Genomic DNA, 23,367 nt, shown 5'->3' on the forward strand with positions numbered 1-23,367 from the left:
CAAATTGAAATGTTAAAAGTTATTCAGATGTTTGAGATGCTAAAAGAAAAGGTCGACCTCTAAGTCTCAATGAGGTGCGATATTACACTGTAAATACAATACGAAAATTTGAATAGATGTCTCTTGAATTCTTTGTGTAAAAGCTGATGGAACCCTTGCAGAACAAAAACACAAAATAAAAAAATTATCTAGGTTTGGCTGTACTCACAATTGTAAGACTAAAGCAGCTGTAATAAAAGTATTGTTGTTGGAACTTTGAGCCTAAATTTACAAACAATTTCAACTTTGAATTGTCACAAATTGAAACGTGCCAGCCTTTATTTTTGAAACGATTTTTCATCACATTTACTAACGAAGAACAACTACAAACAATGTAAGTTATTTTTTTACCTTCGCATTTGCTTCCTGTATAGCCTGAAGTACACAAGCACTCGAATCCAATATCTTTATCGGAACACGAGCCTCCGTTCTCACAAGGATTTGGATGACAACGTGACGCTGCTAAATTAGCATCAACCAAGTCAAATAACAACAAGGTCGTAAATTTAATGCGACGCATGAAAAACTAATGAAAGGGTAAATACTCCATAAAACTTATATTGAAAATATCAAACGGATTAGAGTTTTGCTGTTACCTTCGCAAACCCGACCATTGCCGATGTAACCAGCCAAGCAGTTGCAAATTCCTTTTATACATTCTGCATTTGGATCACATCGTGAGCAAGTATTATGAGAATCTACTCGAAATTAAATTGTAAGTTAAATTGCAATTTTAAGTTGCAAATGGAAATTAAGCATTGAAAGAAATTCTTCGCATTAAATAACAAAGTTAGAAATAATAATAAAAATTTAACTAAAAAACAATAATAATAATAAATGTTATTCGAGAAAGCCAATCAGGTTAAAGCATTTTTAACTTACGTTCACAAGTTGGTCCGAAAAAATCATGCGAACAAACGCATTGAAAACCATTACTGACATCAATGCATGCTCCAAAATTATTACACGGCGAAGAATAGCAATGTGAGAAATCTGAAAATTAACATTTTGTATAAATTTATTTAATGCAGTATTTCAAATAAATATCATAAGTAATGAAAATTTTACCTTGGCATCTTTCACCATGGTAACCTGGTGGACAACTGCATTTAAACCCGTACTCAAGATCCAAACACTTTCCACTGTTATGACAAGGGTCTGGGTCGCAGTAACCAAGATGCTCTAGTTTGATACAATAAAGTTAAGCTTATCATTCAGGAAAATACAAATTTAACTTTAATTAAAAGAGAAAAAAGGTCTTAAAGTTGCAACTACCTTTGCATTGGGCACCGGTATATCTTTCAGGACAAGAGCACGTATATCCAGTGGCTGTGCTTGTACACTGACCTCCATTTTCACACGGTGAGTGGTGACAGTGATCGATTTCTATGAAATAATACATAAAAAGTATATTCAAAAATGCTCAAAACTGGAAAAACTGGTTTTTTGTTAATGGTTATTTGCTTTAAACATGAAGATAATGCGTTTCTTAAAACAACAAAGTTAAAAAAGAAATTTTATTTGTTTGTTGTTTATTGCGAAGAAAAAGGTCCCTCTAAATTTGAAAGGCCTCACACACCTGAATCATATTCATGCACGTGAATATTAAGATGATCGGGTGCAGTATGAACATGGTAGCTTGCACCGGGATGTAAACTGTGTTGGTTTAGTTTTCTATGATGATTAAGTTCATCCGAGATTGAAATGTCGTTTTGTTGATTATACTCTGGTGAAACATCTCCAAGGCCATTTACAATTTCACTCCAGTCTCTGCCGTCTAAATCTGAAATGTTCTGCGAATCAAGGTTTACTTCTTTGCCTGGAATTTCAAGATCGTTGTTACTAGAATGAATGGTGATTTCGTGTTCTATCGGGCTTATGACTTGGTTGCGACCGTTATTCTCCGTAACTTCATTTCCGTTTTCTACAAAATCTAAACTACTGTCATCAACTCGGTTGTGACGGGAAGTAATGGTCCCAATTCCACCCCTTTTCAAATCTCCTGAAGAACTATTTCTAAAATAATGATGTTTTATCCTAACTATTGGTTTCCTTAACAAGTTGATCCGGTTATTTTTGACTGACCGATTGCACGTTCTGCAATGCTTTAAGCTGTAATTTCTCCTTAATTTTTGCAGAACTAAAAGCCGTCTTTGAGAAAACGGGATATATTTTTTATCTTTAGTGTGATTTGAAGACAAAATCATCTTTGTTGGTTTTTGTTTTTTCAAAGGGCTATCAAGCGTTAACTTTTTTTGATCAAAGTTATTATAAAATTGGTTGCTGTCATCTTCCGTAGAATTTTTGTATGAATGCCTCTTAGTATCAACTGTTGTTTTGTTTTCATCGCCAACATAAACAATGAGAAGCGGCTTTTGATTGCTATTTTCTTCATGATCAGTAAGCAGATCGGGTGATTTACCATTTTTCCGAAGTTTTTTTTCTCTAGACTTATCTTTTAAAAAGCATTTTGTTGAGTCTTTTACGCACAACTCATGTTCATCGATGTTTTTGTTTTTGGATTTCCTATAGTTCATTTTGTTAAAAAGATTATAATGTAATGGCGTTTCGGACATTGCTTCTTCATTAGAAATGATGGCTTGGTTATCAAACTTATTGTTTCCACTTCCTAGATCTTCTAATTCTTCATCAACATCATAGGTAGTGTTATTTGCAGCACCCACGCCTGTCACATCAGTGTTATTTGTCGGAAGGAGCCAGTCGCCGCTAATGTTCTCTCTTTTTGCTTTCTTTATTGAAGTACTTTGTCTGTATGCAGAAAAATATCCTTCACTACGACCATATTTATAAACCATTGGTTTTGAATTGCCTTTAGATGCAGTAAAGTGACGTACTTCTGAATGTATTTCGTCTTTATTTTCGGCTAGGTTGTGTAAATTCTTCGAGACTTTTGCATTCGATAAGCACAACAGTAGAGCAGAAAAGGGTAAGAAATTCCCTAAAAACATTTTTGGTACAACAACCAGTTCCTCATAAAAAGAAAGCCCTCTTTAGAAGTTCTCTTTTTTTTATCAAACGCGAGTCAACGCGTGCAAAGAACCATCATTAGTCACGCCAATATTTTCACGTTTCTCAGCTAGACGAAATTTTCATCAAAAACCCCCCTCTTATTTTTGAAAAATTGTTTCCCATATTATTCTCAATGGCTGATTTTTTTCCTACTGTGTGAAATACGAGCAACTGATGAAAATAAGGTGAAAACCAATCAACCGTGGTTAAACAAAAAAGAGCAGTACTTATTGTTACTGAAACAAAAAAAATTTCTTTTCCACAGGTTTTTTATATTTTTATGTAAGAAAGAAATTGTTAAAAAGAAGATTTTGGCGGTGAGGCGAATGCCCTCATTGGTATCTTATCTTAATTACATTTAGCTTTGACTTAGACGTGGCTCTGATTATACTATAAATAAAAATTTTACGTTTTAGGCTTTACCGTAGCCGAGTGCTGCAGGGCACTGCATTAATATGTTTAAAAATCATTTACCTTCGCATCTTAAACCGTGTGCCGTATCTGGACATGAACATTCATACTTGTTTTCGAGATTCAAGCACGTTCCACCGTTTTTACAAGGGTTTGGTCCGCAGAAGTCATATGCTGAAAAAAATAATAGATGCTTTTTTTTTTTGGTGATTTCATTTCAACCTTTTTTATGATTTTACGGAAGAAACGAATGAGAGTAAACTAAATCATAAAAATATGTTGCTTAGCAGCTTTCTGCTTTTTTTTTTTTTTTTTTTTTTTTTTTTGCATATAACAAATTTCAAGTTTAATTTTAAAATACTTACTTTCGCAGTTTCTTCCGATAAAACCAGAGTTACACGAACAGTGGAAATCTTCTTCAGTTTCAGTGCATTTTCCGTTGTTATGACATGGGTTCGGTCGACATTTGTCAACACCTGTCAGAAAGAATTATTCCTATAATTGATAATTTTATTGTCATATGACGCAGTATGCCCTCAATAAGAACCAACAATAACTACCAAATGTCAATTTTTTAAAGTAAAGGTTAATAAATTATATTAAAAAAAGAAGATTTAAAGAGTAGAAAATTTACTTTCACATAAATCGCCTTTAAATCCAATGACGCACCCACATTTGTACCCCTCAGCTGTGTCATAACATTCACCTCCGTTCTTGCAAGGGTTCGGTTGACATTGATTCAGAGCTTAACGATAAAAATAGTAGGGTTAAAAGCTAACAAGTTAAATTTCATTACTTATTCTAATTATGCATTAACAATGCTAATTATAAAGGTTTGATGTATATTTACCTTCGCAATGTTTCCCTTTAAAGCCAACTCCGCATGCGCACGAATAACCATGTGCTAATGCTGTGCATGTTCCCGAGTTTCGACATGGATTTGGGTAACAGCGTGCTTTTCCTATGATTTATGAATATAATATGAAGATTAAAATCTTCTTAATATTCTTAAATTTTACAAACGAAACTTTTATACTTTCTGTAATGATTTATTATATAAGTAATACAAATGTAAGTTTATGTGTGTAAAACTTTGTACTTGGATACAAATAAGTGAGTGACTTACGCCAATGATGTTTGAAATGGTGCATGTGGTAAAAATGGTCAACCTTTGGAAGATGTGCCTCAGTGTTTTCCAGATTAACAATATGCTGTTGTGGTAGAGTAGCATGAGTATCTTCAAAAATCTGTTGTTCTCTCTCATCCAGCTGATTTTTGAACAAAGAAACTTCAGGCGATGATATTGTGACTTCTCTTTCAGGAAAGAATTTTTGTATAGGCGTCTCTGCATGAAAAATGTGTTGATCGGATGTTATTATGTTTGGCTGCTCCAACGATGATAACTCCGGTTGTTCCCCGACTTCAGGTGAAACTTGATTTAAAGTAAATTGGTTTATTATTGGATTTGTTCCTTCGGTCATCCCCTCAATATTTGGATTCAAATTAGAAATGGAGCTTTGTTCAACACTAGGCTCAAAGTTTTGTGGCAAAAAATTTTGAGGATTTATAGTCATTAGGCCCACATTTCTGTGCGGAAGGTTATTTGAAAAACGATTTAGTGTTTGTTCATTTCCATGGAAGTCACTAGATATCGGAACTTGTCCTATAGCATCATGGGGAACAAATCTACTTTCAGGGTAAGAAAAATCTCTGAATCTTTTTCCTTGCGGGAGGTATATCCGGTTCTGGTAGTCACTCACGAATCTCTGCAAAGGTTTATTAGAAAACTGCTGGAAATGATTGGGAAGATTTCTGTGAGGATTCCAAGCTAAACTATGATATGAATGAAGCTTTGTTAATTGAGGTGTGGCAATTACGTGAAAAGGTTCCTCTGGGGCCGGAACTTTCGGGGGAGGACCGTATACATGAACAGCTCCTGGAATATTTATGTATTGTGGTCTGCCGTTCTGTGAGTTAGCAAGACGATTATAAACTTGCTGTAAAATATCAAATTTTTTAGATTCTGTTTTATTCTCTCTATATTTCACCACTTCAGGCTGCAATTGGTCGAAAACGTTTGTAAGATTATATTTATGTTTGAGCTTATGCCTTTTAACACCTCCAACATCGCTGTGGTGGATTTTACGGGTACAATAAGTCCATTTACAAAAGCTAATAACACATAAAAAAAGACTAAGAAATCTTGCTAAATGCTTCATTTCAAGCAAACCAAATCACGCTGCGAAAACTGCAAAGTCCTCACAGCTAAGTCATTGTTTGTATTTCTTCAACCAAAATTTATGCAATATTTATAAAACTTCCATGGTGCATAATAAATTTTAATAACTACTAAAAGATTTTTCTGTAACTCTTTTACAGAATGTTATTTTTAATTTTTTATTTTTATAGCCTGATATAAGTTTCACAAGAAAAAGATTTTTATTTTTTAATGTTCAAGCATGCCGCAAACAAAAAGTCGTTATGGGTGATTAACTAAACGCCTTTTCGAAAGAAACATTGATCAGCCTAAAGTACGTTTTTAAAAGGTTAGGAAAATATATTCGGAGGAACGAGCAGGGCTTTTTGAATTACGCAAATCACAATTAGCGAAAAGTAGAAAATATGTTAGAAGTTGTTAACTAGACTTTTGTGACTAAGCTCAATTACCATTAAATGAATACTGTACTTTGTAATTATTTACATCAAAATGCATTTTTGGGACAAATCAGTATTTTTTGGATGTCACAAACTGCTCTTAACTTTATACAAATTTATTTCAAAAGGCATACAATTTGCAGAGCATCAAAGAAAAAAAGAGTCTATTTTGGGCTAAAATACTCCCAATGGTTTTTTAATTAAATTCATTGCTTGGACTTTGAAGACCTATAATAGAAAAACTCTGAAAAATACTCTTTAGCACAATCAGGGTTAAATTAAACACATTTAGTAAAAGTTAAGAGGCTGCAGACAAAGTTCCTAACCTAAATTTTTACACAAAGCTATTAATACAAAAAAATTGTTGTAAGCACATCTGATCTTAAGCTCCTGCTCACGAAGCTGGTAGGGTTTGCACCTCTTAAACTTGGGGTAAATAGAAATATTTTGGTTTTTATATATTATAAATATCAAAAGTCGTCTACCAAAGAATCTTGATTTTCTATCAAATGAACCTCGGTTAACCTCGGATAGCCTCGGTTATCTAATAAAAGAATTACGGTTTTCCGTCAAAAGTGTTTTTTATCCATTTTTTGTTTTCATCGTGTTCATTTAAACAACGAAAAATAAAATTCTCTCTTTACTTTTTATCCTTCTATTTTTTCTCTTTTTCATTTTTTAGCAAAGTTTATTTAAATTTGATTTGTTAAATAATGGTGAAGTTATTAGAATTTCAAAATTCTAAATATTGGAAATGTAATACAACTTTTCATTAACCTTTTATAAACTAGGTTTGATTATCTTACTCTAATTTTTTTTGTCATTACATCTATTTTATTACTTATTAAATCTACTTTGCAATAGTAGATTCTTATAACAAATCATGTACAGTTGTGACCCTAAAAATCATGTACAGTTGTGAGCCTAAAAATCATGTACAGTTGTGACCCTAAAAAATGTCAAGTTTTAAGTATCCTCTTTGAGCGTGTCTTTTTACTGATTTTATGATTATTTTTACAATTTTTGAATTATCACAAGTTCTTAAAATCAATTTTAGACTTCAATAAAAACTATTTTTGTATAACTGTTCTTTTTGATTAAAAAAAGTTAAAACCAAAGAAAATTTCAAAATATTGTTTTATCGCCATCATTTTAAAGAACATTTCGTTCACCCAATGAACCACTACCTAGCTACCGAGCTACCTAGCTACTAAGGTTTTTTTTTTGGAAAAAAATACCTTGATTGCTAGGTAGCTAGGTAGCTAGTTGGATGAAGATGTTGAAACAAAAAATAATTTTACTTTATTGCACTTTTATAAAAATCGCTGATGTCATCAAAAAGACGTACGATTTATTGTTTGTATAAACTTAACATAAATTAATTTACAATCAGAAATTTATTTACACCGTGAGCTATAATAATTCATTTGAATAAATGTCATTTTATTTGCTCGAACTATTTTGTTACAAGTTTTTAAACAAGAATGAGGTTTCTTTTTAGATTTTTTTCAGGAGATCATTGGAAAAAAAAGGGCATGAAAATCGTTGCCAAAATTTATCCTTAGCTTGACGTATTTATTTTCAATATTTGTCGTGGATATCTTTATCCACAAAAGCTAAAAAAAAAAAGAAAAAAAGAAAAGAAAAAAAAGCCAAACTGGTTACATCATTTTAAAAATTTATCATTTAGGTATTAAAAAAATCATTCAAAAATAACTCATTTTTTGCTGACAAGGCACTTTACAAATGCTTTTTTAAGGAATGTTTCTTAGCTCTTTTGCGTTTTTTAGATTTATGAAGTGTCCTTTTTGATCCTTTTAATGGCTTACTCTCAACGACTCTAAGAAGATCTGACTTTTTCATTCCGCTCATCTGACGACACTCGTACTTTACCCGAGCAAATTTTCGTATATGTGGACATAATTCCGTATCAAAATACAATGATGTTCCTTCGAATCGACAGGTTTGTTGTCCTTGACAAACTTCGGCAAGTTTTCTATAGGCATAGTCTTTATCTAAAGTAAAGCACATTTGCCTATCTGTAAGTGATGACAGGCCATTATCAACTTGACAATCGATATTGTTATCGCGACCCCAAAATGCATCCTTGATTCGAATGCCTTGATATGCACCGCACATGATATTTTCGCTGTCCCCTTGGCAGGCCAAAGCGGTATTATTTTTCTCGATTAGCCAGTTAGATAATCTACCAGAATAAACATAACTTATCTGAAGCCAAAAAGCGATCAGCAAAGCAAATCTTCTGGTAATATTTTCTTTCATTATTCAATCGTGTTAAAAGCTTATAGGTAATAAATTGATCATTTAGTGATATATTTATCTATTTAAAGCATATTTTACTTTATCTTATTTAAATAATCAAATTTCAATTCTTGTCTTAAATATTCTTTGTTCTAAAAGTAAATCTGTTCTGCAAAGTTGTTTTCGAACAAATAAACAATCATTAAACTCCTATCTATTCTCTTCACGCTTCGAAAACAATTCATTTCGTTCTGCAAAGTTGCTTCTGAACTGAGGCTATTGAGCTTAAAACAAAAGCATGCTTGAATAGTTAACCAATAAAAGTGCGTAAGTGTACAACACACACTTGCAATTTAAGGTTTTTTTTACAAATTTTTTTTCTTCTTAATTTAAAATTTTTTTTTTTTTTCTTTTTTTCAACGGAAATAGCGAGCTTAATTGTAAATAATTCATTCACACTCAGAATTTCGTGGATTGATCGCATTAATTTTAAAAAAGCGGATTTGACAATGTTAAAGTTTATAAGGAATTGCCAAATCCTTATGAGGTGTTTTTTAAGACAGCTTTATCAATCGAGTAAAAATAAAAATAGTTACCCTTTTATCGCTTTCGTTTAAACCTCCTCGTGAATTTTTGTTATTGCGCATTCAATTTGTAAATTATGCCTAACATCTCTCTTTGATTTCTTAGAAATGCTTTGGGTAATTCCAGGTTGAACACAGCTCTATTATCATTTGTAATGTCAAGCAGTGTAACTCTCTGACCTTTGGACCACCTAGGATTGAACCAATATTTCCTTAAGACTTGCACACAACCATCACTTCTCTGTGCTTTTCTTCTTCAGACTTGAGCAATTTTTTCTTCTTGTTATTGGATACTATTTGTCTGTTGCGAAACACAAAAATTTGGTGACCACTCGAAAAAAACTTATGTAGTCCATTTTTTGTTGTCCAAAATTTGGCGCAAAAAACGATTTCGACGTTAAAACTTGTCTCGCTTTTTCGGCATGTTTTTTTCCATACAGCCAACTCGGCTCTCCCATTGCCGGAACTAATTTATCCATATACTCAGCCCCTGAAATGCAATGAAAAATGTTTTCGTTTCTTCAGCGAAATTTAATCGGCACAAAAGGCTGGCGTAAATCTAACTTGTGTGTGCAAAGTTTTTTTCGAAATCACAAGGTTTATCGTACAGAGGATAATATTATTAAATGTCGACAAACAATAGAATTGACAGGAGAAAAGGAAGATTTATATTGGTTATTGGAAAGACAATTTAAAAAGCATGCTGAGAAAACTGCTCTGGTAAAAATAAATATCCATTCAATTTTTTAACTCGCAGATAGTATTTGTAATAAACGTTATATGCTCTACATATAACACTGCAGATTTACACTACTATCATTCATAAAAATTATTACTACAAGGTTGTGTTTATCTATAAACAATATCTTTTGGTAAACACAATATCTACCAACCTTGGCCAGTTCTAATTATTTTCTTCTGGAGTTTTAACAAAATTTTAAAAATGTAAAAAAGCAAGGATACAATGTGCTTGAAAAAATATTTAAAAGTAACTAGACTTTGATTTTTGGACTTTATAAATATTAAACTCAAATTATAAATTATAAAATTATAGATTTAACCATTATCCAGATCCATCTAATTTAAATCAATTAGCATATTGAAAAGAAAAATTTTAATCACTCAAGAAAAGTATTTTAAAAAGATTAAAAAGGTCTTGCAGTTACAATATTTTGTTAAGTAAAAAATTTTTTAATTTTGAATAATAGTTAATAAAAAAAAAAAAAAAAAAGCCTATTAAACTCTTTAAAATCTTTAAAAATTCGGATTATTCTTTTAAATCTCGTCACAATATATTTAGGTTGATGCTGAATCAGGGAAAAAAGTCAGCTACAATGAAGTGTTGCAGAAATCAGCAGGTTTAGCAAATTTTTTAAAATTTCACCAGATAGGAGCAAATGAATGTGTTGGGACTCATATACCAAACTGCATAGAATATATTTACCTTGTTATGGGATGTTTAAAAAACCGTATAACATTAACTTTAGCTAACCCCGTATACACCCACTATGAAATTTTTAAGCAACTTAAAGACTCAAATGCAAAACTTTTGTTCACAAACAAAAATCTTGTGGATACTGCAAGAAAATCTGTTGAGAATACCAATATCAATTTAATCATTTGTGTTGATGATTTTACAGTTAATGATAGCGGTATCATGAATCTCAGTGATATCCTCACTGCTTTTGACAATAAACAAACCACATCTCTTGAAAGTTCAAGAGAGAATGACGTTGCGTTTCTTTTATATTCAAGCGGAACTACTGGTTTACCAAAAGGAGCAATGATCACACATGTAAATGTATCCATGCAACTTTTACAGTTGTTGGAGGCTTTTGAATGGGATATTGAAGAGAGAATACTTGCTCTACTACCCTTTTATCATTGCTATGGTTTAGTTGTTATTTTGCTTAAGTCGTTATATTATGGAAGCACTTTGTTCGTTCTTCCTGGATTTGAACCACACCTTTTTTTGAATACGATTCAGAATTACAAAGTGAGTTGATATTTTTCAATAAATCGGTAATGATAAATATAGTTAAATATAATAAATATAGTTTAAATAATAAATAATTGATTAAATTGACATAGTTTTTTGATTTGTTTTTTCCAGATACAAAGAGCTCCAATTGTTCCTCCAATTGCACTTTTTTTAAAATCCAATCCGACAGTCAGTAAATATGATATTTCATCTTTAACAAAAATACTTGTTGGTGCAGCCCCTCTTGATGAAGTAGTTTCTTCAAGTCTTACTGAAAAGTTCCCTAATATTGTGTGGCAGCAAGGTATTTGATTCAGCCGCAGTTTTTAGTTCATTCTTTGCTTTATAATTTAAAGAATATACATATAAATGATAATATAACTAATAACTAATACTATAGTATTAGTTAAATTAAATTTTTAATGTATTTAAGTTGCCACATTGTGTATAGATAAAGTTTGTTTTTCTTTGAAAAATTAGAAAGTTCTGCTTAAAACATTTTAAGATATTTTTAAGGTTATGGGTTAACTGAGTGTAGTCCTGTAGTGTGTATACAAGCAGTTGGTGGCAAGCCTGGTTCTTGTGGATTTGTTCTTCCAAGTACAGAAGTCAAAGTAAGTTGAGTAACATCTTTAAACAGCTGCTGTTTTAAGCCTTTTTAGTGACTAGATGAGGTTTTATGGTCCATAGGGATGTGTAATACTATTTTGACTTTCTCCATCAGCCATTATAATTTAGGGCCATTACATTTTACAAAATATTCAGCTATAAACTCTCTTTTACTAATGCTGCGAATTCATTATGATGTAATAAAAGAAAGTCCCATTTAGTCATATGATTACATGTTATGAAGTCTTTAAGTTATGTTATAATACAAAAACATCATCTTGATTGGTTCAAAAAGTGATGTAAAATGTTTAAGTAACATGTGGTTTTTGTTTCTATTTCTTGCTCCCACAATGTCCCGATGATTTTTTCATATTAAAATAGTTTTTGTATAACTACATGTAAATAACCTTGTAGTCTTTTATTACTCACTTTGTCAAAATTTAAGAATAAAAAAAAAAGTCTAAAAAAGTTTTAAGAATAATAAAAAAAAAAGAACTGTTATTATGGATCATCACTTTTAATAAGTTAATTATGTTAAAGTGTTAATTAATTATGTTAGTTGTGTTAAAGAATATTTGTGTTTCATGTTGAGGTCTGTAAAAATAGCTTCTATTTTTTTCTATTTCCTATTTGAATTTTTCTTCAAGTGTCATAGATAAAAACAGCATAATTTCAAAAAGTCACTTGATTATAAAAAAACAGCATGTTAGCATTCAGTAGACTATGAATATGAATACACTTGTTACTAGGATTAAGAAAACGTTAAATTTTAGACTAATTCCATTAGGTAAGCCTAATATAGGCACCTAATTGTATTAGGATTTGTTGGTGTGCCTATATTCAAAAGCCTGAGCAGGAGGCTCTAAAACTAGCGGCTAGCTAACTGACTTCACAAAAGCACCTATTATCACCCACTGACAAACACAATTGCAGTTTAAACTAAATAACTTTTTGTTGGATTTTTCAATTCAACCAAAGTTATTTAGTAAATAGATTTACTAAAATAGGTGAGGATATTCATAATTGGATACTTTATCCTATATCAGATTGTAATTGACTTACATTTACTTGGAATTTTAGTAGTAATTGAATTATAATTAATTGTACTTGTAATTAAATTACAAGTAATTGTATTACATTTACTTGTAATTTAATTACAAGTACAATTAATTATAATTCAAAAAAAATTGTACCTTATAAAATACAATAACAATTTCAATTACTTCATGAAAATGTATTTAATTACAATTAAATTGCAATTACAATTGTAATTGACACAAGTCTGCTTAAAGTAATCGACCTTAGTCTGTCTTATATACATAACACTTGTAAATCCTATACTACTGATAGTTATAATGGAGCAGCAACTTGTCACAAGAACTTTGTCTGTAAATGAGGATTTCTGAATTTATGTGTTTTAAAAGATTGAAAGAAATATATTTTTAAACCTTTAACTTTTTCATTAATTAAAAAAAATGTTGACATTTTTCTCTACTATTATTATTCTTTTGAATTTTCAAACACTTGTGTTCTTTAAAGTAAAATAACTCATCTTTGCTTAAAATTAGATTGTTGATATAGTTAGTGGTGTTAACTGTGGTCCTAATGAGAGAGGAGAAGTTTGGGTTAGAGGTCCTCAAATCATGAAAGGTTTGTAAATAAAGTCTTTTCTTTTTATATTGCAAGTGATAAAGTATATTTTTAAGTCTATTTTAAAGATTTACATTTTTTTTTTAATATAAAAATTTAAAGGCTAAGTTGGATGTTTAAGTTTATTTCGAGTTATGTTTATTCTTTGTAGGATACTTAAATAACCCAAAAGCAACTGCAGAATGCCTTGTGGAGGATGGTTGGCTTCGTACTGGCGATCTTGGGTATTATGATAATGACAATAACATGTTTGTTGTTGATCGTCTAAAAGAACTTATTAAGTATAAAGGATTCCAGGTAATAATCAAATATTGATTCTAGCAAGTTAAGTTATTTTCCCCCACCATTGTTAAAATAATGAATCTTACTTAAAGTTTGATTCGTAGTGAAATGAGATAATTTTACTTCACACAGTTCTTTAAATGTTATGTTTAATTTGTTAATGCTTTTTTGTTATCTTTCATGAAGTAAAGTTTTTTTCTCCTGTCGAAGGTTCCCCCGGCTGAAATTGAAGATATTCTTCTTGGACATCCAGCAATTGACGACAGTTGTGTAATAGGGATTCCAGATAAAATCTCTGGAGAGCTTCCACGTGCTTACATAGTTATAAACAATCCTGCTGTTACTGAAGAGGATGTGCATTTTTATCTTAACGAACGTGTTGCTGAGTACAAAAGACTTCGGGGCGGAATAGTTTTTGTAAAACAGTTACCGAAATCACCTACTGGCAAACTCTTGAGAAGGGTTCTTAAAGATCAATATCTAAGTAGTTTGTCGACAGGAACCAGCTGATTTTTGTACTTAAATTTTATTTTGTTTTTTTATTTAACTTTTTTTTATTCGAATACTAGTTACTGTTCGATTAATTTGGAAACGTTTTTTGTTTGTTTTTTTTCGGGTGGTTCTTAATTTTAATGAAAGGATTTTTTTTTTCTTTCATACTGATTTTTTAGAGAAATTTGTTTACAGCGCGTGTTTGCTTAACGCGCGAGTATTGGGGAGTCGCACAAATCTTTTACTGACGTTATTGGTGGCACTTCAAGCAAGTGAAATAAACTGCAACTTCTTTTCGATGATTTTTATAAATTTTCATTCTGAAATTGAGCAAAAATGCTTTCAAACCTTTTGTATTGTTTCCTTTTTTTGTGTATTTTTTCCCTTGTTTTTGTATCGAGGCAATTTATAAAATTAGGGAAGGGATATTTCTATATTATTTATTAGCAGTAAAAAATTTCAGATGAATTAAATACAAATTGGATTTGTCTTGTTGCGTTCTTGTAAAGATGCCTGATTTTTTAATATTTTAAACGCATTTAATATAGCATAATTACAACAGTATATATTTTTCAAGTGTTGGTCATTTTTTGAATTTAATTCAAAAAAATGAATAAAAAGAACTAATAAAAAAGAAATCTCTGCACAGACTTTTATGAGTTTTTTTTTGTTAATAAAGCTCCCTCTATGGTACCGTGGTGTGACCTAACAAAGTCCTATGCTTTAAGAAAGTCCTAATTTAAGAAATGATAAATTTCGTATATATAAAATAAACATTTAGAAAAAAAAATTTAGTTTTTTTAACTAACTAGATATCTAGTTAAAACAACTAAGTTGCTTTCCCCAAATGTTTATTTTATATACACAAAATTTGTCATTTCTTAAATTAGGGCTTTCTTAAAGCATAGGACTTTGTTAGGTCAACCCACGGTAACTCAGTGTTGACAAAAAAAAAAGGATAATGCTCTTTGAGCAGACCCGAACCTAGGCCACTTATTTGTGGTGAAAGTAGATGTTCCGCTGTTCAAAAATGTAAAAAAAAATTTTAAATCAAACAATGACATCCACAGTAATTAACTTCAAAATTGTTGAAGCTTCTGTTTTATGTCATTTAATGCAAGTTAAAAAGAAAAAAATCCTTATCAAATCTGTCCTAATGGAAGCATCCACATGAAAGTTCACGGATTAGTAATTAGTACCTATGTTTAAAAAAGTTGAAATTTCATACAAATTTCTTGCATTGTTATCGGTCTATTGATATGTTAACGTTAATTTTTTTCTCATTTTAACGTTGTTTTTTTTCATAACATTTTTCATTTGCAGACTTCTATCCTGGCTATTTGCTCCAAAATTTTTTAACTATTAAGTTAATAAAAATTTTGCCTCATCAAAATCAACATCTCGTGATAGTATTCCTAAGGTAACACGTAATAAATGCGCAGAACCTCGAGTAAAAGACAGTGCGCAAAAAAGAACAAAGGAATCACTAAATATTACATATTTAGTGATTCCTTGCCCAAACATTTTTATAACATTTCTTCTAATGTTGCAGTTGGAATACCGCCGGAACTAACTGAAAAGTTCACATCTTTGTCTTCATCTTTTCTTCTCATAGTTCAACAAGTTTTACAAAGGTCTCAGTACATGTGCATCAAAAAGAATGATGGCTATTAGATCGATGTTATCAATCTGTTCGATCAAAACTTTGTCAGTGGATTTGAGAATTTTTTTATACACAACGCGCACTCCACACCCCTACTTCCATCACTATCTCTAGCTTGATTAGGCATTTTGATTCTGGGTTTTTCACCTTATATGGAGAAAAGATTTAATTCCAAAATTATTTGCAAAACATATTTGAAAAAAAACTAGAAACAAAATGAAAAGCTTTTTATATTTAAAAAAATAAAATATAGCAACAAAATGTGGATACTGCTATTAGGTCACCTATAATAAGTATTTTTCCAACTTTTATTTTAAGTCATATAAGTAATAATTTCAACTTCTCCGAAGTCAATATATTTTCGAGGTCATTATTTCGATTTCCATTAAATATGGTGTAAGAACAAAACAAGTATTTACAATATTTATGATATTTGTAAAAGAATTTTTAATATCAATTTTTTTATCACGAAATACAACAAATGTAAAACCGAAAATCAAAGGAGACAATCAAATTTGTACTAAATAAATTTGAAATAAGCTCGTAATCAACGGTGTACCACGTGGTAATAAATTGATTTTTTTGGTCACAAAGGAATGCTATATTTAATTTATATAAAAATCCATCGCTAAGGCATGTTATTTCTTAATAATATATATATATATATATATATATATATATATATATATATATATATATATATATATATATACAATACCGTTGAAGCATATTTTAAACTATAACTTTTTTTTTTATCTGTATGCATACCCAGCGTAAATTTGGTTTTAATTTCTTTCTAAAGGTCACTTATGGGTTTTTTTTATCATCGAACCTCAATATACACTGTCAATGATCACTTTTCCAGTTTTTGCCTCCAAACGGTTTTTCTGTCCTGAAAGAACGGACGATTAAGTGATGAACTATTTCATCTTTTAAATGTGCAAATTTTTTTTACCGCTTAAACTATTTTTTAAAAAAAATATTCGCTTGTCTATTGTTTTGAAAAGCATCCAAATTTCTCAACTGTTCATTTTGAACCATGGTTCACGTATTGTTTTGTAAATGGTTTTATAAATCATCAAAGTACATTCACATTTTCATTTTCCTAGACAAGGCTGAAATGTTTATCTACAGAATTTTTAGTTATAATTTTAAAACTTATGGTTAGTTTTTTAATCCTATGTTATCCATCTAAAGTAAACTATCATGTATTATTTTAAATTTCCAGCGATGTTATTTCTTGCTTGTATTGCGGCTTCGTTGCAATTTTCTTCAGGAAACTTCAATTGCATCAGCATTTTAACACAACGGTATATAACTATGGAAACGAGTTCAGGCCGCTGGTTTGCGGGTTTTTATCGTAATAACACAGCTGAAACTCTGTTCTACATGATGTGAAATGCTCACCTAGCATCACTTATCATTTGTATTTTAAAACACGGAAAAGACGAAAAAATAGGAAAATAATTCGGCTTTCTGTGTTTTCACACTTCGTAAACTGTGAGTAATTTTTTTCTTTTTTACATATTCTAAGCTGAAAAACCTGGACACGTTTGCCCATATTCTATTCATCAGGTTCAATTTATTTTTCAGTTGACGCTTTTTAAATATTGGAATTTAGCATATTAGGGTTCAGAGTTGATAAATGGCGGATATCTTTTCGCCTCCACTTTCCTTCCGGTGCTATTGGTGGCCGCCTCCCAAAAGTTTTTTTTGGCAGCAGAATATTCTGGCTTCCGCCTCTCAATAGGCGGGTGCTACTAGAATATTTTTCGGGGCAGAACTTTTTGGAGGCCACTGCCAATTGCTGCCACTGGCAGCTACCGTAAAAAGATATTTTGGGGGTAAGATGATTTAGAGGCGATCTCCGGTGGCTTATTCTTCTAAACTGGAGGCGTCGCAATTTCAGAGGAAATGAAGACAAAGGGCGAAATTTTCAATAAAACAATTATTTTTAATTATTTTTTTAAAATAACAAGAAATTCAAAAATTAATTAGGTACAAATGTTGAAAAATACCCATCAAAATTCCGTTTTATATGATTATTTTCCCAATTTTGTTTTTTTAAAAACATGATTTTGTCAGAGAGCAATGTAATTCATTTTGAATTGCTTTACTTCTGGTGTTAATATGAAAAAGTTACAATTAATACTTAAAATCAAAAGATATTTAAAAATCATTGGTATATCTTTTCATTAAATTACATCATTTGTTAAACCAATATTTGATCATTATAACAAAAGTGAACTCTGCTGCGTGTTTAAAAAGAAGATTCATAGTTTGGATTTTGTTTCATTTTAAAACAGCCAACATTAAATAGAATTCTTTTTTTTTTTATATTAATTTTATATAAATTTTAATTTTTATATTAATTTTTATTATAATTATAATTCAAACAACTAAATTATTTTGTCAACTTAAAATACAAGATAATAAAAAAACCAACTTAATTTGAGTTTTTCCACGAAACCGTTGCAATTATGCAACTTAGAAACGATAGGAAATGACATTACTCAAGAAAAAACCTAAGTATTTATATATTTTTTATTTTTAGTGACCTAAAACACCACAGTACTGTTATTGGTTTCAAAGTGGTTTCTTTTAATTTTATGTATTTAAGGGTGTGATTAAATATTTTTTTATAAATCAAGGGCCTGTCATACCATTATTTTGGAATGTGCATCAACGGTGGAAGTCTTTGTCGTTTTCACTTTCTCCCACAGCTATTGGCGGCCGCCTCCCAAAGAAGCTAGCCTTTCGGCATAATGTTACTTCGCCTTCGGGTGGGATTATCTGTTAGGATTAATAGAGAGGAGTCATTTAAAATTAAAATACCATTAGTTTTTAATTGTATGTATTAAAAAGATAATGATAAAGATACAAAGTACAATGCAAAGAATAAAAGCAGCACCTTTTTCGTTTCCCCCGGCAAAAGTTTTTGTTGAGCAGTTAAAGTTAATGTTTTTTCCTCACCTAATTTACGCTTTCACTTTAATTTATGGTTTATATAACCCCCGTTTTCATGATACAATATCGTGTTAACTGATTAAGGTTAATAGATACCTATTACCTACAACATCAAATTTTACAGATTCTATTTCTTAACAATGAGAGGAAGGGAAAAGAAAACAAACAACAAATATATTGAAGGTTTTTAATTTTTATTAAAGGCAAATGGATGACATGAAAACACCTGTACCTGTATTTTGCTCGACTTCTAATAAGATACCGCGAAGAATGTCAAGAGCAGCTGTTTTGCAGTGTTATTGTCACTTATGAAATCAGGTGATCTTTTCTGGACATAATTTTAATTTAAAAGGTTGAACCCACTTGTATTAAAACCTGATTTAAGACTAGAACTTTTATCATCCAAATTCTTCGCACAAAAGTTTTTGAAATCCTTTGATAACGTTTAATGTCTTTTGATCCTTCGAACTGATAAGAACTGGTTTCCACATCATTTTCAAGGATTTGGTTTCCACATCATTTTCATCAACATCATTGAACTGGTTTCCACATCATTTTCAAGGATCAAAAGTAACAAACTTTGTTTAATGGTTATTTAAGGTGTGTGCTATTTGGTGGCAAAAAATAAAAAACGACTATGCTCTTCGCACAAAACAATGATTCTTAGGTATGAAGAAAAGTGTCACCCGTCAGAAGTTTTGGTCCATGAAAACTGCTGCTCGTCACAAGCCTGGGTCTATGAAATGAGCAACAGTATGAAAGTATAACTGCGTTGAACAAATCCAAAAAAAAAAGTTCTACCAAACCAACAAGACTTTGATTGTTTGGTAGAAGACGGGGTTAGTTGGCTACAGGGGTAAGTTGATACACTGCGTTTAACTTTGGAATTTTCCACCAAAAATTTCCGAAATTTACACGGAACCTTCCTATTTAAGTAATTCCTCTTTCAATGTAGTATCAGGGCTATATGCGCATGCGCTTAAAAGTTAGTAAATTTTGTGTTTTTTTACTAATTTTTTTTATTTTAGTAACTGTATTGCTTTTTCAATTTTAAAAAGCAACGGCATTAGCTACAAGTAAACGAATAGATGTAGGTGTTGTATGGTTTACTCTAACCAGTCACATTTTGTGTTTCTCAATATATTGCGTTTTTGGGGATTTATAAGCCATTTTGTGGGCAAAAAGCTTTTGGGGTTAGTTGGCACAATAATCGCGGGGCTAGTTGGCAACATGTGCCAACTTACAACTTTTCACCTTAGCCGCAAAATCCACTTAAGTTATATAACACTGCAGATCTACAGACATGCGAAATTATAAAATAAAAGTAGGCAGGCCAGTAAATTCTAAAAATGTTACAAAAAATGCTGTTGATGCTATTTTTATAGAAGGAAAGTCTATTCGATCGACTTAAGGGCAATAAAAGTTAATGTCAAAAAATATTGTTGGATAAAAATCATCAAGAGTTTTCATAAAAAAGATGTGCTTGAATATATATGCTTAATGTTGTAAAACTTGTTTCTTTTTACATGGTGTGCCAACCTATCCTGAGAGTATAGGCAACTTACCCCGGGCCGGGGTAAGTTGGCACATATTTTTTTCTTTTTTGGAGGCCCTTTTTGGGCCACCGATTATTTTTTTTTTAATGTTTGACACTTGAACATGCTTGCCAAATTCATACTCTTTTAAAGTGCAATTTGATATCCTAAAAAAAGTTTACCCAGAAATGCACAGAGCTCAAAAAATAAAACCGTAGCCAATTAGCCCCGGTCTCCTCTATGCTTTGCCAACAAACTCAAATAAACAAATTTTCTCTTATCTGCTGACAATAAAGCTTACTATAAAAAAAAAAAAGAAGAATAAATAACCTGATCTTTAAATCTCAATGTCGAGATGTAAATTAAACTTTAGAAAAATTGAACCAACGAGCATCAATAAAATTGTTGGGCAATACTAGGTGATGTTTAAATCGAATTTTTCAAAGAAAGAGTTCATGAGTACAACGTAGATTTTCTCTAGAGCATGCGTAGAGCATGTGTATTATTTGTAATAAATTTTTTTACGTTTAACAGTTTTATATTTACTACTACAAGATTTAGGTCTTGCCCAGCTACTTTCCCAGCTGGATTATTTTGTTACAGTTTTTAGAAAATACAGTTGCAATTTTATGAATTGAATGCGCTCCTAGTCCCCAACCCCTTCCCTGTACACACATGATGACAACTCTTGAAATCGCTGTTGAGCGACAAATTTTTATTTGCACAATCATTTTAAGTACATCTATTTAATCCGTCGCTTAAAAATGAAAAGCACTCATTTACATTTAAAAAATATTTGGTTAAAAAATTTCGTTAAAAAATATTTCGTTTATAATCAACTCAAAGCGAGTTTTTGCTGCAGCACGTGCAATAAAAGGATAATATTTAAAAAAAAAAATTGGACTCGTTACAAATAAAATAAAATTTTTAAAATTAAATCACAAATAAAATTAAATTTTTCTCTCATTTACAAACGATTTCTTCTTCTCTCAAATTATCATTTTTCTGATTTATAAAACTATCGTTTTTCTCTGGATATTGAATTGGGAATAAGTTGTCATGATCTTTAAAGAAGATGAGTTTACTCGGCCAATTTGATTTTTTTTTTTTAAAAAAAAAAAAACTATTTTAGACGCACGTCTTCGCGCCGCATCACTTTGATATTAACTTAGTTACTCCACCTCCTGAAGAAAATTATTAAAACTGGCCTAGAAAAGAAGTAGGTACTTTATTGGAATTAAACAAAAAAAATCACAGGAATGTTAACACCGACCGCAAATGCCTTTTTGTGACGAGTTTTGGGACGCTTTATTTTATTTTCATTTTTGTTCGATTTTCAAATAATACTCTCGCTATTCACGGTAGGATGTTTTCTGAGGGAGTGGTTCTCATGTAAGGTATCATGTTCATTATTTAATCTTTTTTTTACTCGTTGTTTTTCTTTAAAAAAAAAAAAAAAAAGAAGCAGCTGATTTGATTGTGCAATGAACAGGGACCGTTTCGTTTCTAATTTGCCATTTTCCTCATTGCTGTTGTTATTCTGTATGCAGTTGTTGCTGTTGAAGCTGAAATCCATCTCTTTAAAGCTGCTAACTTTCTAGTAGTGCTAAAGTTTAAAAAGTATATGCCAAGTTTTTCGCTTCCATGTAGAAAGAGTGGCATACTTCGAAGCTAACGTCCCCACAGCGCTTCATGTTTGGTTTCAAAAACAAATGGCTTTGTTTAAAAAGTCCTGAAAAAGAACCTGCCCACCAATTATATTTCATGTTCACTTGATGTGAGTAGAGCATGCGCATTAGTTTTTTAAAACTCGTGAGCGTTTTTGTCTTTCTAGTTTCGCCTATTCAGTTTTAGATAAAACAAAGGTACAAAGTATAACAGAGTTTAGTGAACATAAAACGTTAATTAAGTGTGAATAGATTTTTAGTGAAAAAGCAATGGCATTGAAAGATTAAGCTGACGTGTGCATTTTCTTCCGTTTATGTTTAAAAAAGAATCCATGAAACATTTTAAACTTCTCGTCTTCCCAGCAAGCACAAAACGTCTCGAAGACGTTGACCACATCGTTAAGATGGATCATTCCATGAGTTATTACAAGATCATTCCATCCATTGCTACAAGATCGTTTATTCTTTTGTTACAAATGGTAATTAAAATTTAAACACCGTATTAAAGTAGCAGTTCGTTTTTGTTTCTTTGAAAATAAATAGCATAGCAATTATTACAAGACAATTTCTTAAAAATCGTTTTAAAGAAACAATAGCATTTGTTTTATTTCTTAAAATCATCTTAAAGAAACAAAAGCATTTGTTTTATTTAAACCTAGATAAATCATAAATATCTAAAATATATTTTACTGAGAGAATTTTTCTAGCTTTACTATTTCTGTTTATATATGAATTAGGTAAAATATTTTTAGCAAAATGATAGTAAACGAGTTTACTATGGAATTTAAATTTTAATTTGCATCCAAAAAAAATTTTTTAACAGATTTTCTGGTAAAATGGTGGGTAGAATCAACTGTATTCCGTTAGACGGTCGAAGACATGGTGACTATACATTTCACTGGTATCTGGATAATTATCACCATAATGACGATGTTGCCCTCCTCGTACATATTCACCAAATGATCTCAGTTCCAATCATGGGCGTATTGCAGGGCTCGGTGTTTATGAACGACATGTATACATCGACGATCTGCTGTATAAAGCGCAGCGAACATCTCTTAATAAAGTACGAACGTTTGTGTGATGAGAAAAAAGTGAAGTATAAAACGCTGCTATTGGATGAAATTGACTCTCCTGGTCACATGATATGTGAAGTAGCTAAAAAACAAAATGCAGATGCAATCATCATGGGAGTAAAAAAGCATGCTCTTTTGGAAAGGATAATACTTGGTTCAGTATCGGACTACGTTCTTCATCATTCAAAAGTACCTGTTATTATGGTACCCACTGAATATTACGAATCAAAATAATCCAGAAGCCATTTTTTTTCCTTAAATAAAATCATCACATTTTCTGTTGGTTTTTGTTTTCTTAGAAAGTATAAATTACAAAATTTTGTCTTAATTTTTTTTCAGCTTGATTCTAATTTTTACTATTTGGTTTCATATTCATAGTGAATTGATAAGTTTACGTCTTGTAAATTTCTGATGATGTTTTAACTATTTCTTAATTATTCACCCAATGACGGTATTTTTAGCAT

At 30.9% G+C, this 23,367-nt stretch overlaps 4 protein-coding genes across 8 annotated transcripts in view; 2 read left to right on the forward strand and 2 right to left on the reverse strand.

The window, feature by feature from the left end:
* LOC145189386 (uncharacterized) overlaps positions 1–5,944 on the reverse strand; it is a 13,156-nt gene extending 7,212 nt beyond the window's left edge. The window contains exons 1-10 of one of the 4 annotated variants that reach the window (XM_090087024.1): positions 4,607–5,944; positions 4,331–4,441; positions 4,115–4,225; positions 3,846–3,956; positions 3,544–3,654; positions 1,315–1,425; positions 1,108–1,221; positions 922–1,032; positions 636–737; positions 391–501 (exon numbers count right to left, since the gene is read on the reverse strand). In XM_090087024.1, the coding sequence (XP_089943150.1) occupies positions 391–501; positions 636–737; positions 922–1,032; positions 1,108–1,221; positions 1,315–1,425; positions 3,544–3,654; positions 3,846–3,956; positions 4,115–4,225; positions 4,331–4,441; positions 4,607–5,699 (2,086 nt within the window). In that variant the 5' untranslated portion in view covers positions 5,700–5,944. Of the gene's footprint in view, positions 1–390; positions 502–635; positions 738–921; positions 1,033–1,107; positions 1,222–1,314; positions 1,426–1,618; positions 3,176–3,543; positions 3,655–3,845; positions 3,957–4,114; positions 4,226–4,330; positions 4,442–4,606 lie in introns of those variants that run through there. The other 3 variants (XM_090087022.1, XM_090087026.1, XM_090087025.1) reach the window with 3 other exon arrangements.
* An 849-nt stretch (positions 5,945–6,793) lies between these two features.
* On the reverse strand, positions 6,794–8,835 carry LOC149888120 (L-rhamnose-binding lectin SML-like). Its single transcript, XM_090087029.1, has one exon. The coding sequence runs from the start codon at positions 8,416–8,418 to the stop codon at positions 7,876–7,878; it is 543 nt and encodes a 180-aa protein (XP_089943155.1). The 5' UTR covers positions 8,419–8,835; the 3' UTR covers positions 6,794–7,875.
* Positions 8,836–9,488: 653 nt separating this feature from the next.
* Positions 9,489–14,645, forward strand: LOC145189392 (uncharacterized). Of its 2 annotated transcripts, XM_090087028.1 has the most exons (8): positions 9,489–9,701; positions 10,282–10,977; positions 11,095–11,266; positions 11,479–11,576; positions 13,140–13,221; positions 13,373–13,518; positions 13,714–14,018; positions 14,175–14,645. In XM_090087028.1, the coding sequence occupies exons 1-7, from the start codon at positions 9,489–9,491 to the stop codon at positions 14,011–14,013; spliced, it is 1,707 nt and encodes a 568-aa protein (XP_089943154.1). In that variant the 3' UTR covers positions 14,014–14,018; positions 14,175–14,645. The 2 variants fall into 2 exon arrangements, with proteins under 2 accessions (XP_089943154.1, XP_089943153.1); XM_090087027.1 differs by having other exon boundaries at positions 13,714–14,645.
* An 8,018-nt stretch (positions 14,646–22,663) lies between these two features.
* Positions 22,664–23,137, forward strand: LOC145188554 (uncharacterized). The gene has a single exon (XM_080065029.2). It carries the CDS (start codon positions 22,664–22,666, stop codon positions 23,135–23,137), a length of 474 nt encoding a protein of 157 aa, XP_079921155.2.
* Positions 23,138–23,367: the final 230 nt, after the last annotated feature.

This window comes from Hydra viridissima, unplaced genomic scaffold, assembly GCF_058129835.1.
Source record: "Hydra viridissima isolate aposymbiotic clone 2 unplaced genomic scaffold, HvirCarnegie_v1 scaffold_5, whole genome shotgun sequence".
NCBI classification, from domain to species: domain Eukaryota; kingdom Metazoa; phylum Cnidaria; class Hydrozoa; order Anthoathecata; family Hydridae; genus Hydra; species Hydra viridissima.

Coding starts and splice junctions, on each gene's coding strand:
- LOC149888120 (XM_090087029.1), bottom strand. CDS start 8,418: ATGAAAGAAAATATTACCAGAAGATTTGCTTTGCTGATCGCTTTTTGG.
- LOC145189392 (XM_090087027.1), top strand. CDS start 9,489: ATGTTTTCGTTTCTTCAGCGAAATTTAATCGGCACAAAAGGCTGGCGT. Junction 10,978..11,094: donor ATACGATTCAGAATTACAAA/GTGAGTTGATAT, acceptor TGTTTTTTCCAG/ATACAAAGAGCTCCAATTGT. Junction 11,577..13,139: donor TTCCAAGTACAGAAGTCAAA/GTAAGTTGAGTA, acceptor GCTTAAAATTAG/ATTGTTGATATAGTTAGTGG.
- LOC145188554 (XM_080065029.2), top strand. CDS start 22,664: ATGGTGGGTAGAATCAACTGTATTCCGTTAGACGGTCGAAGACATGGT.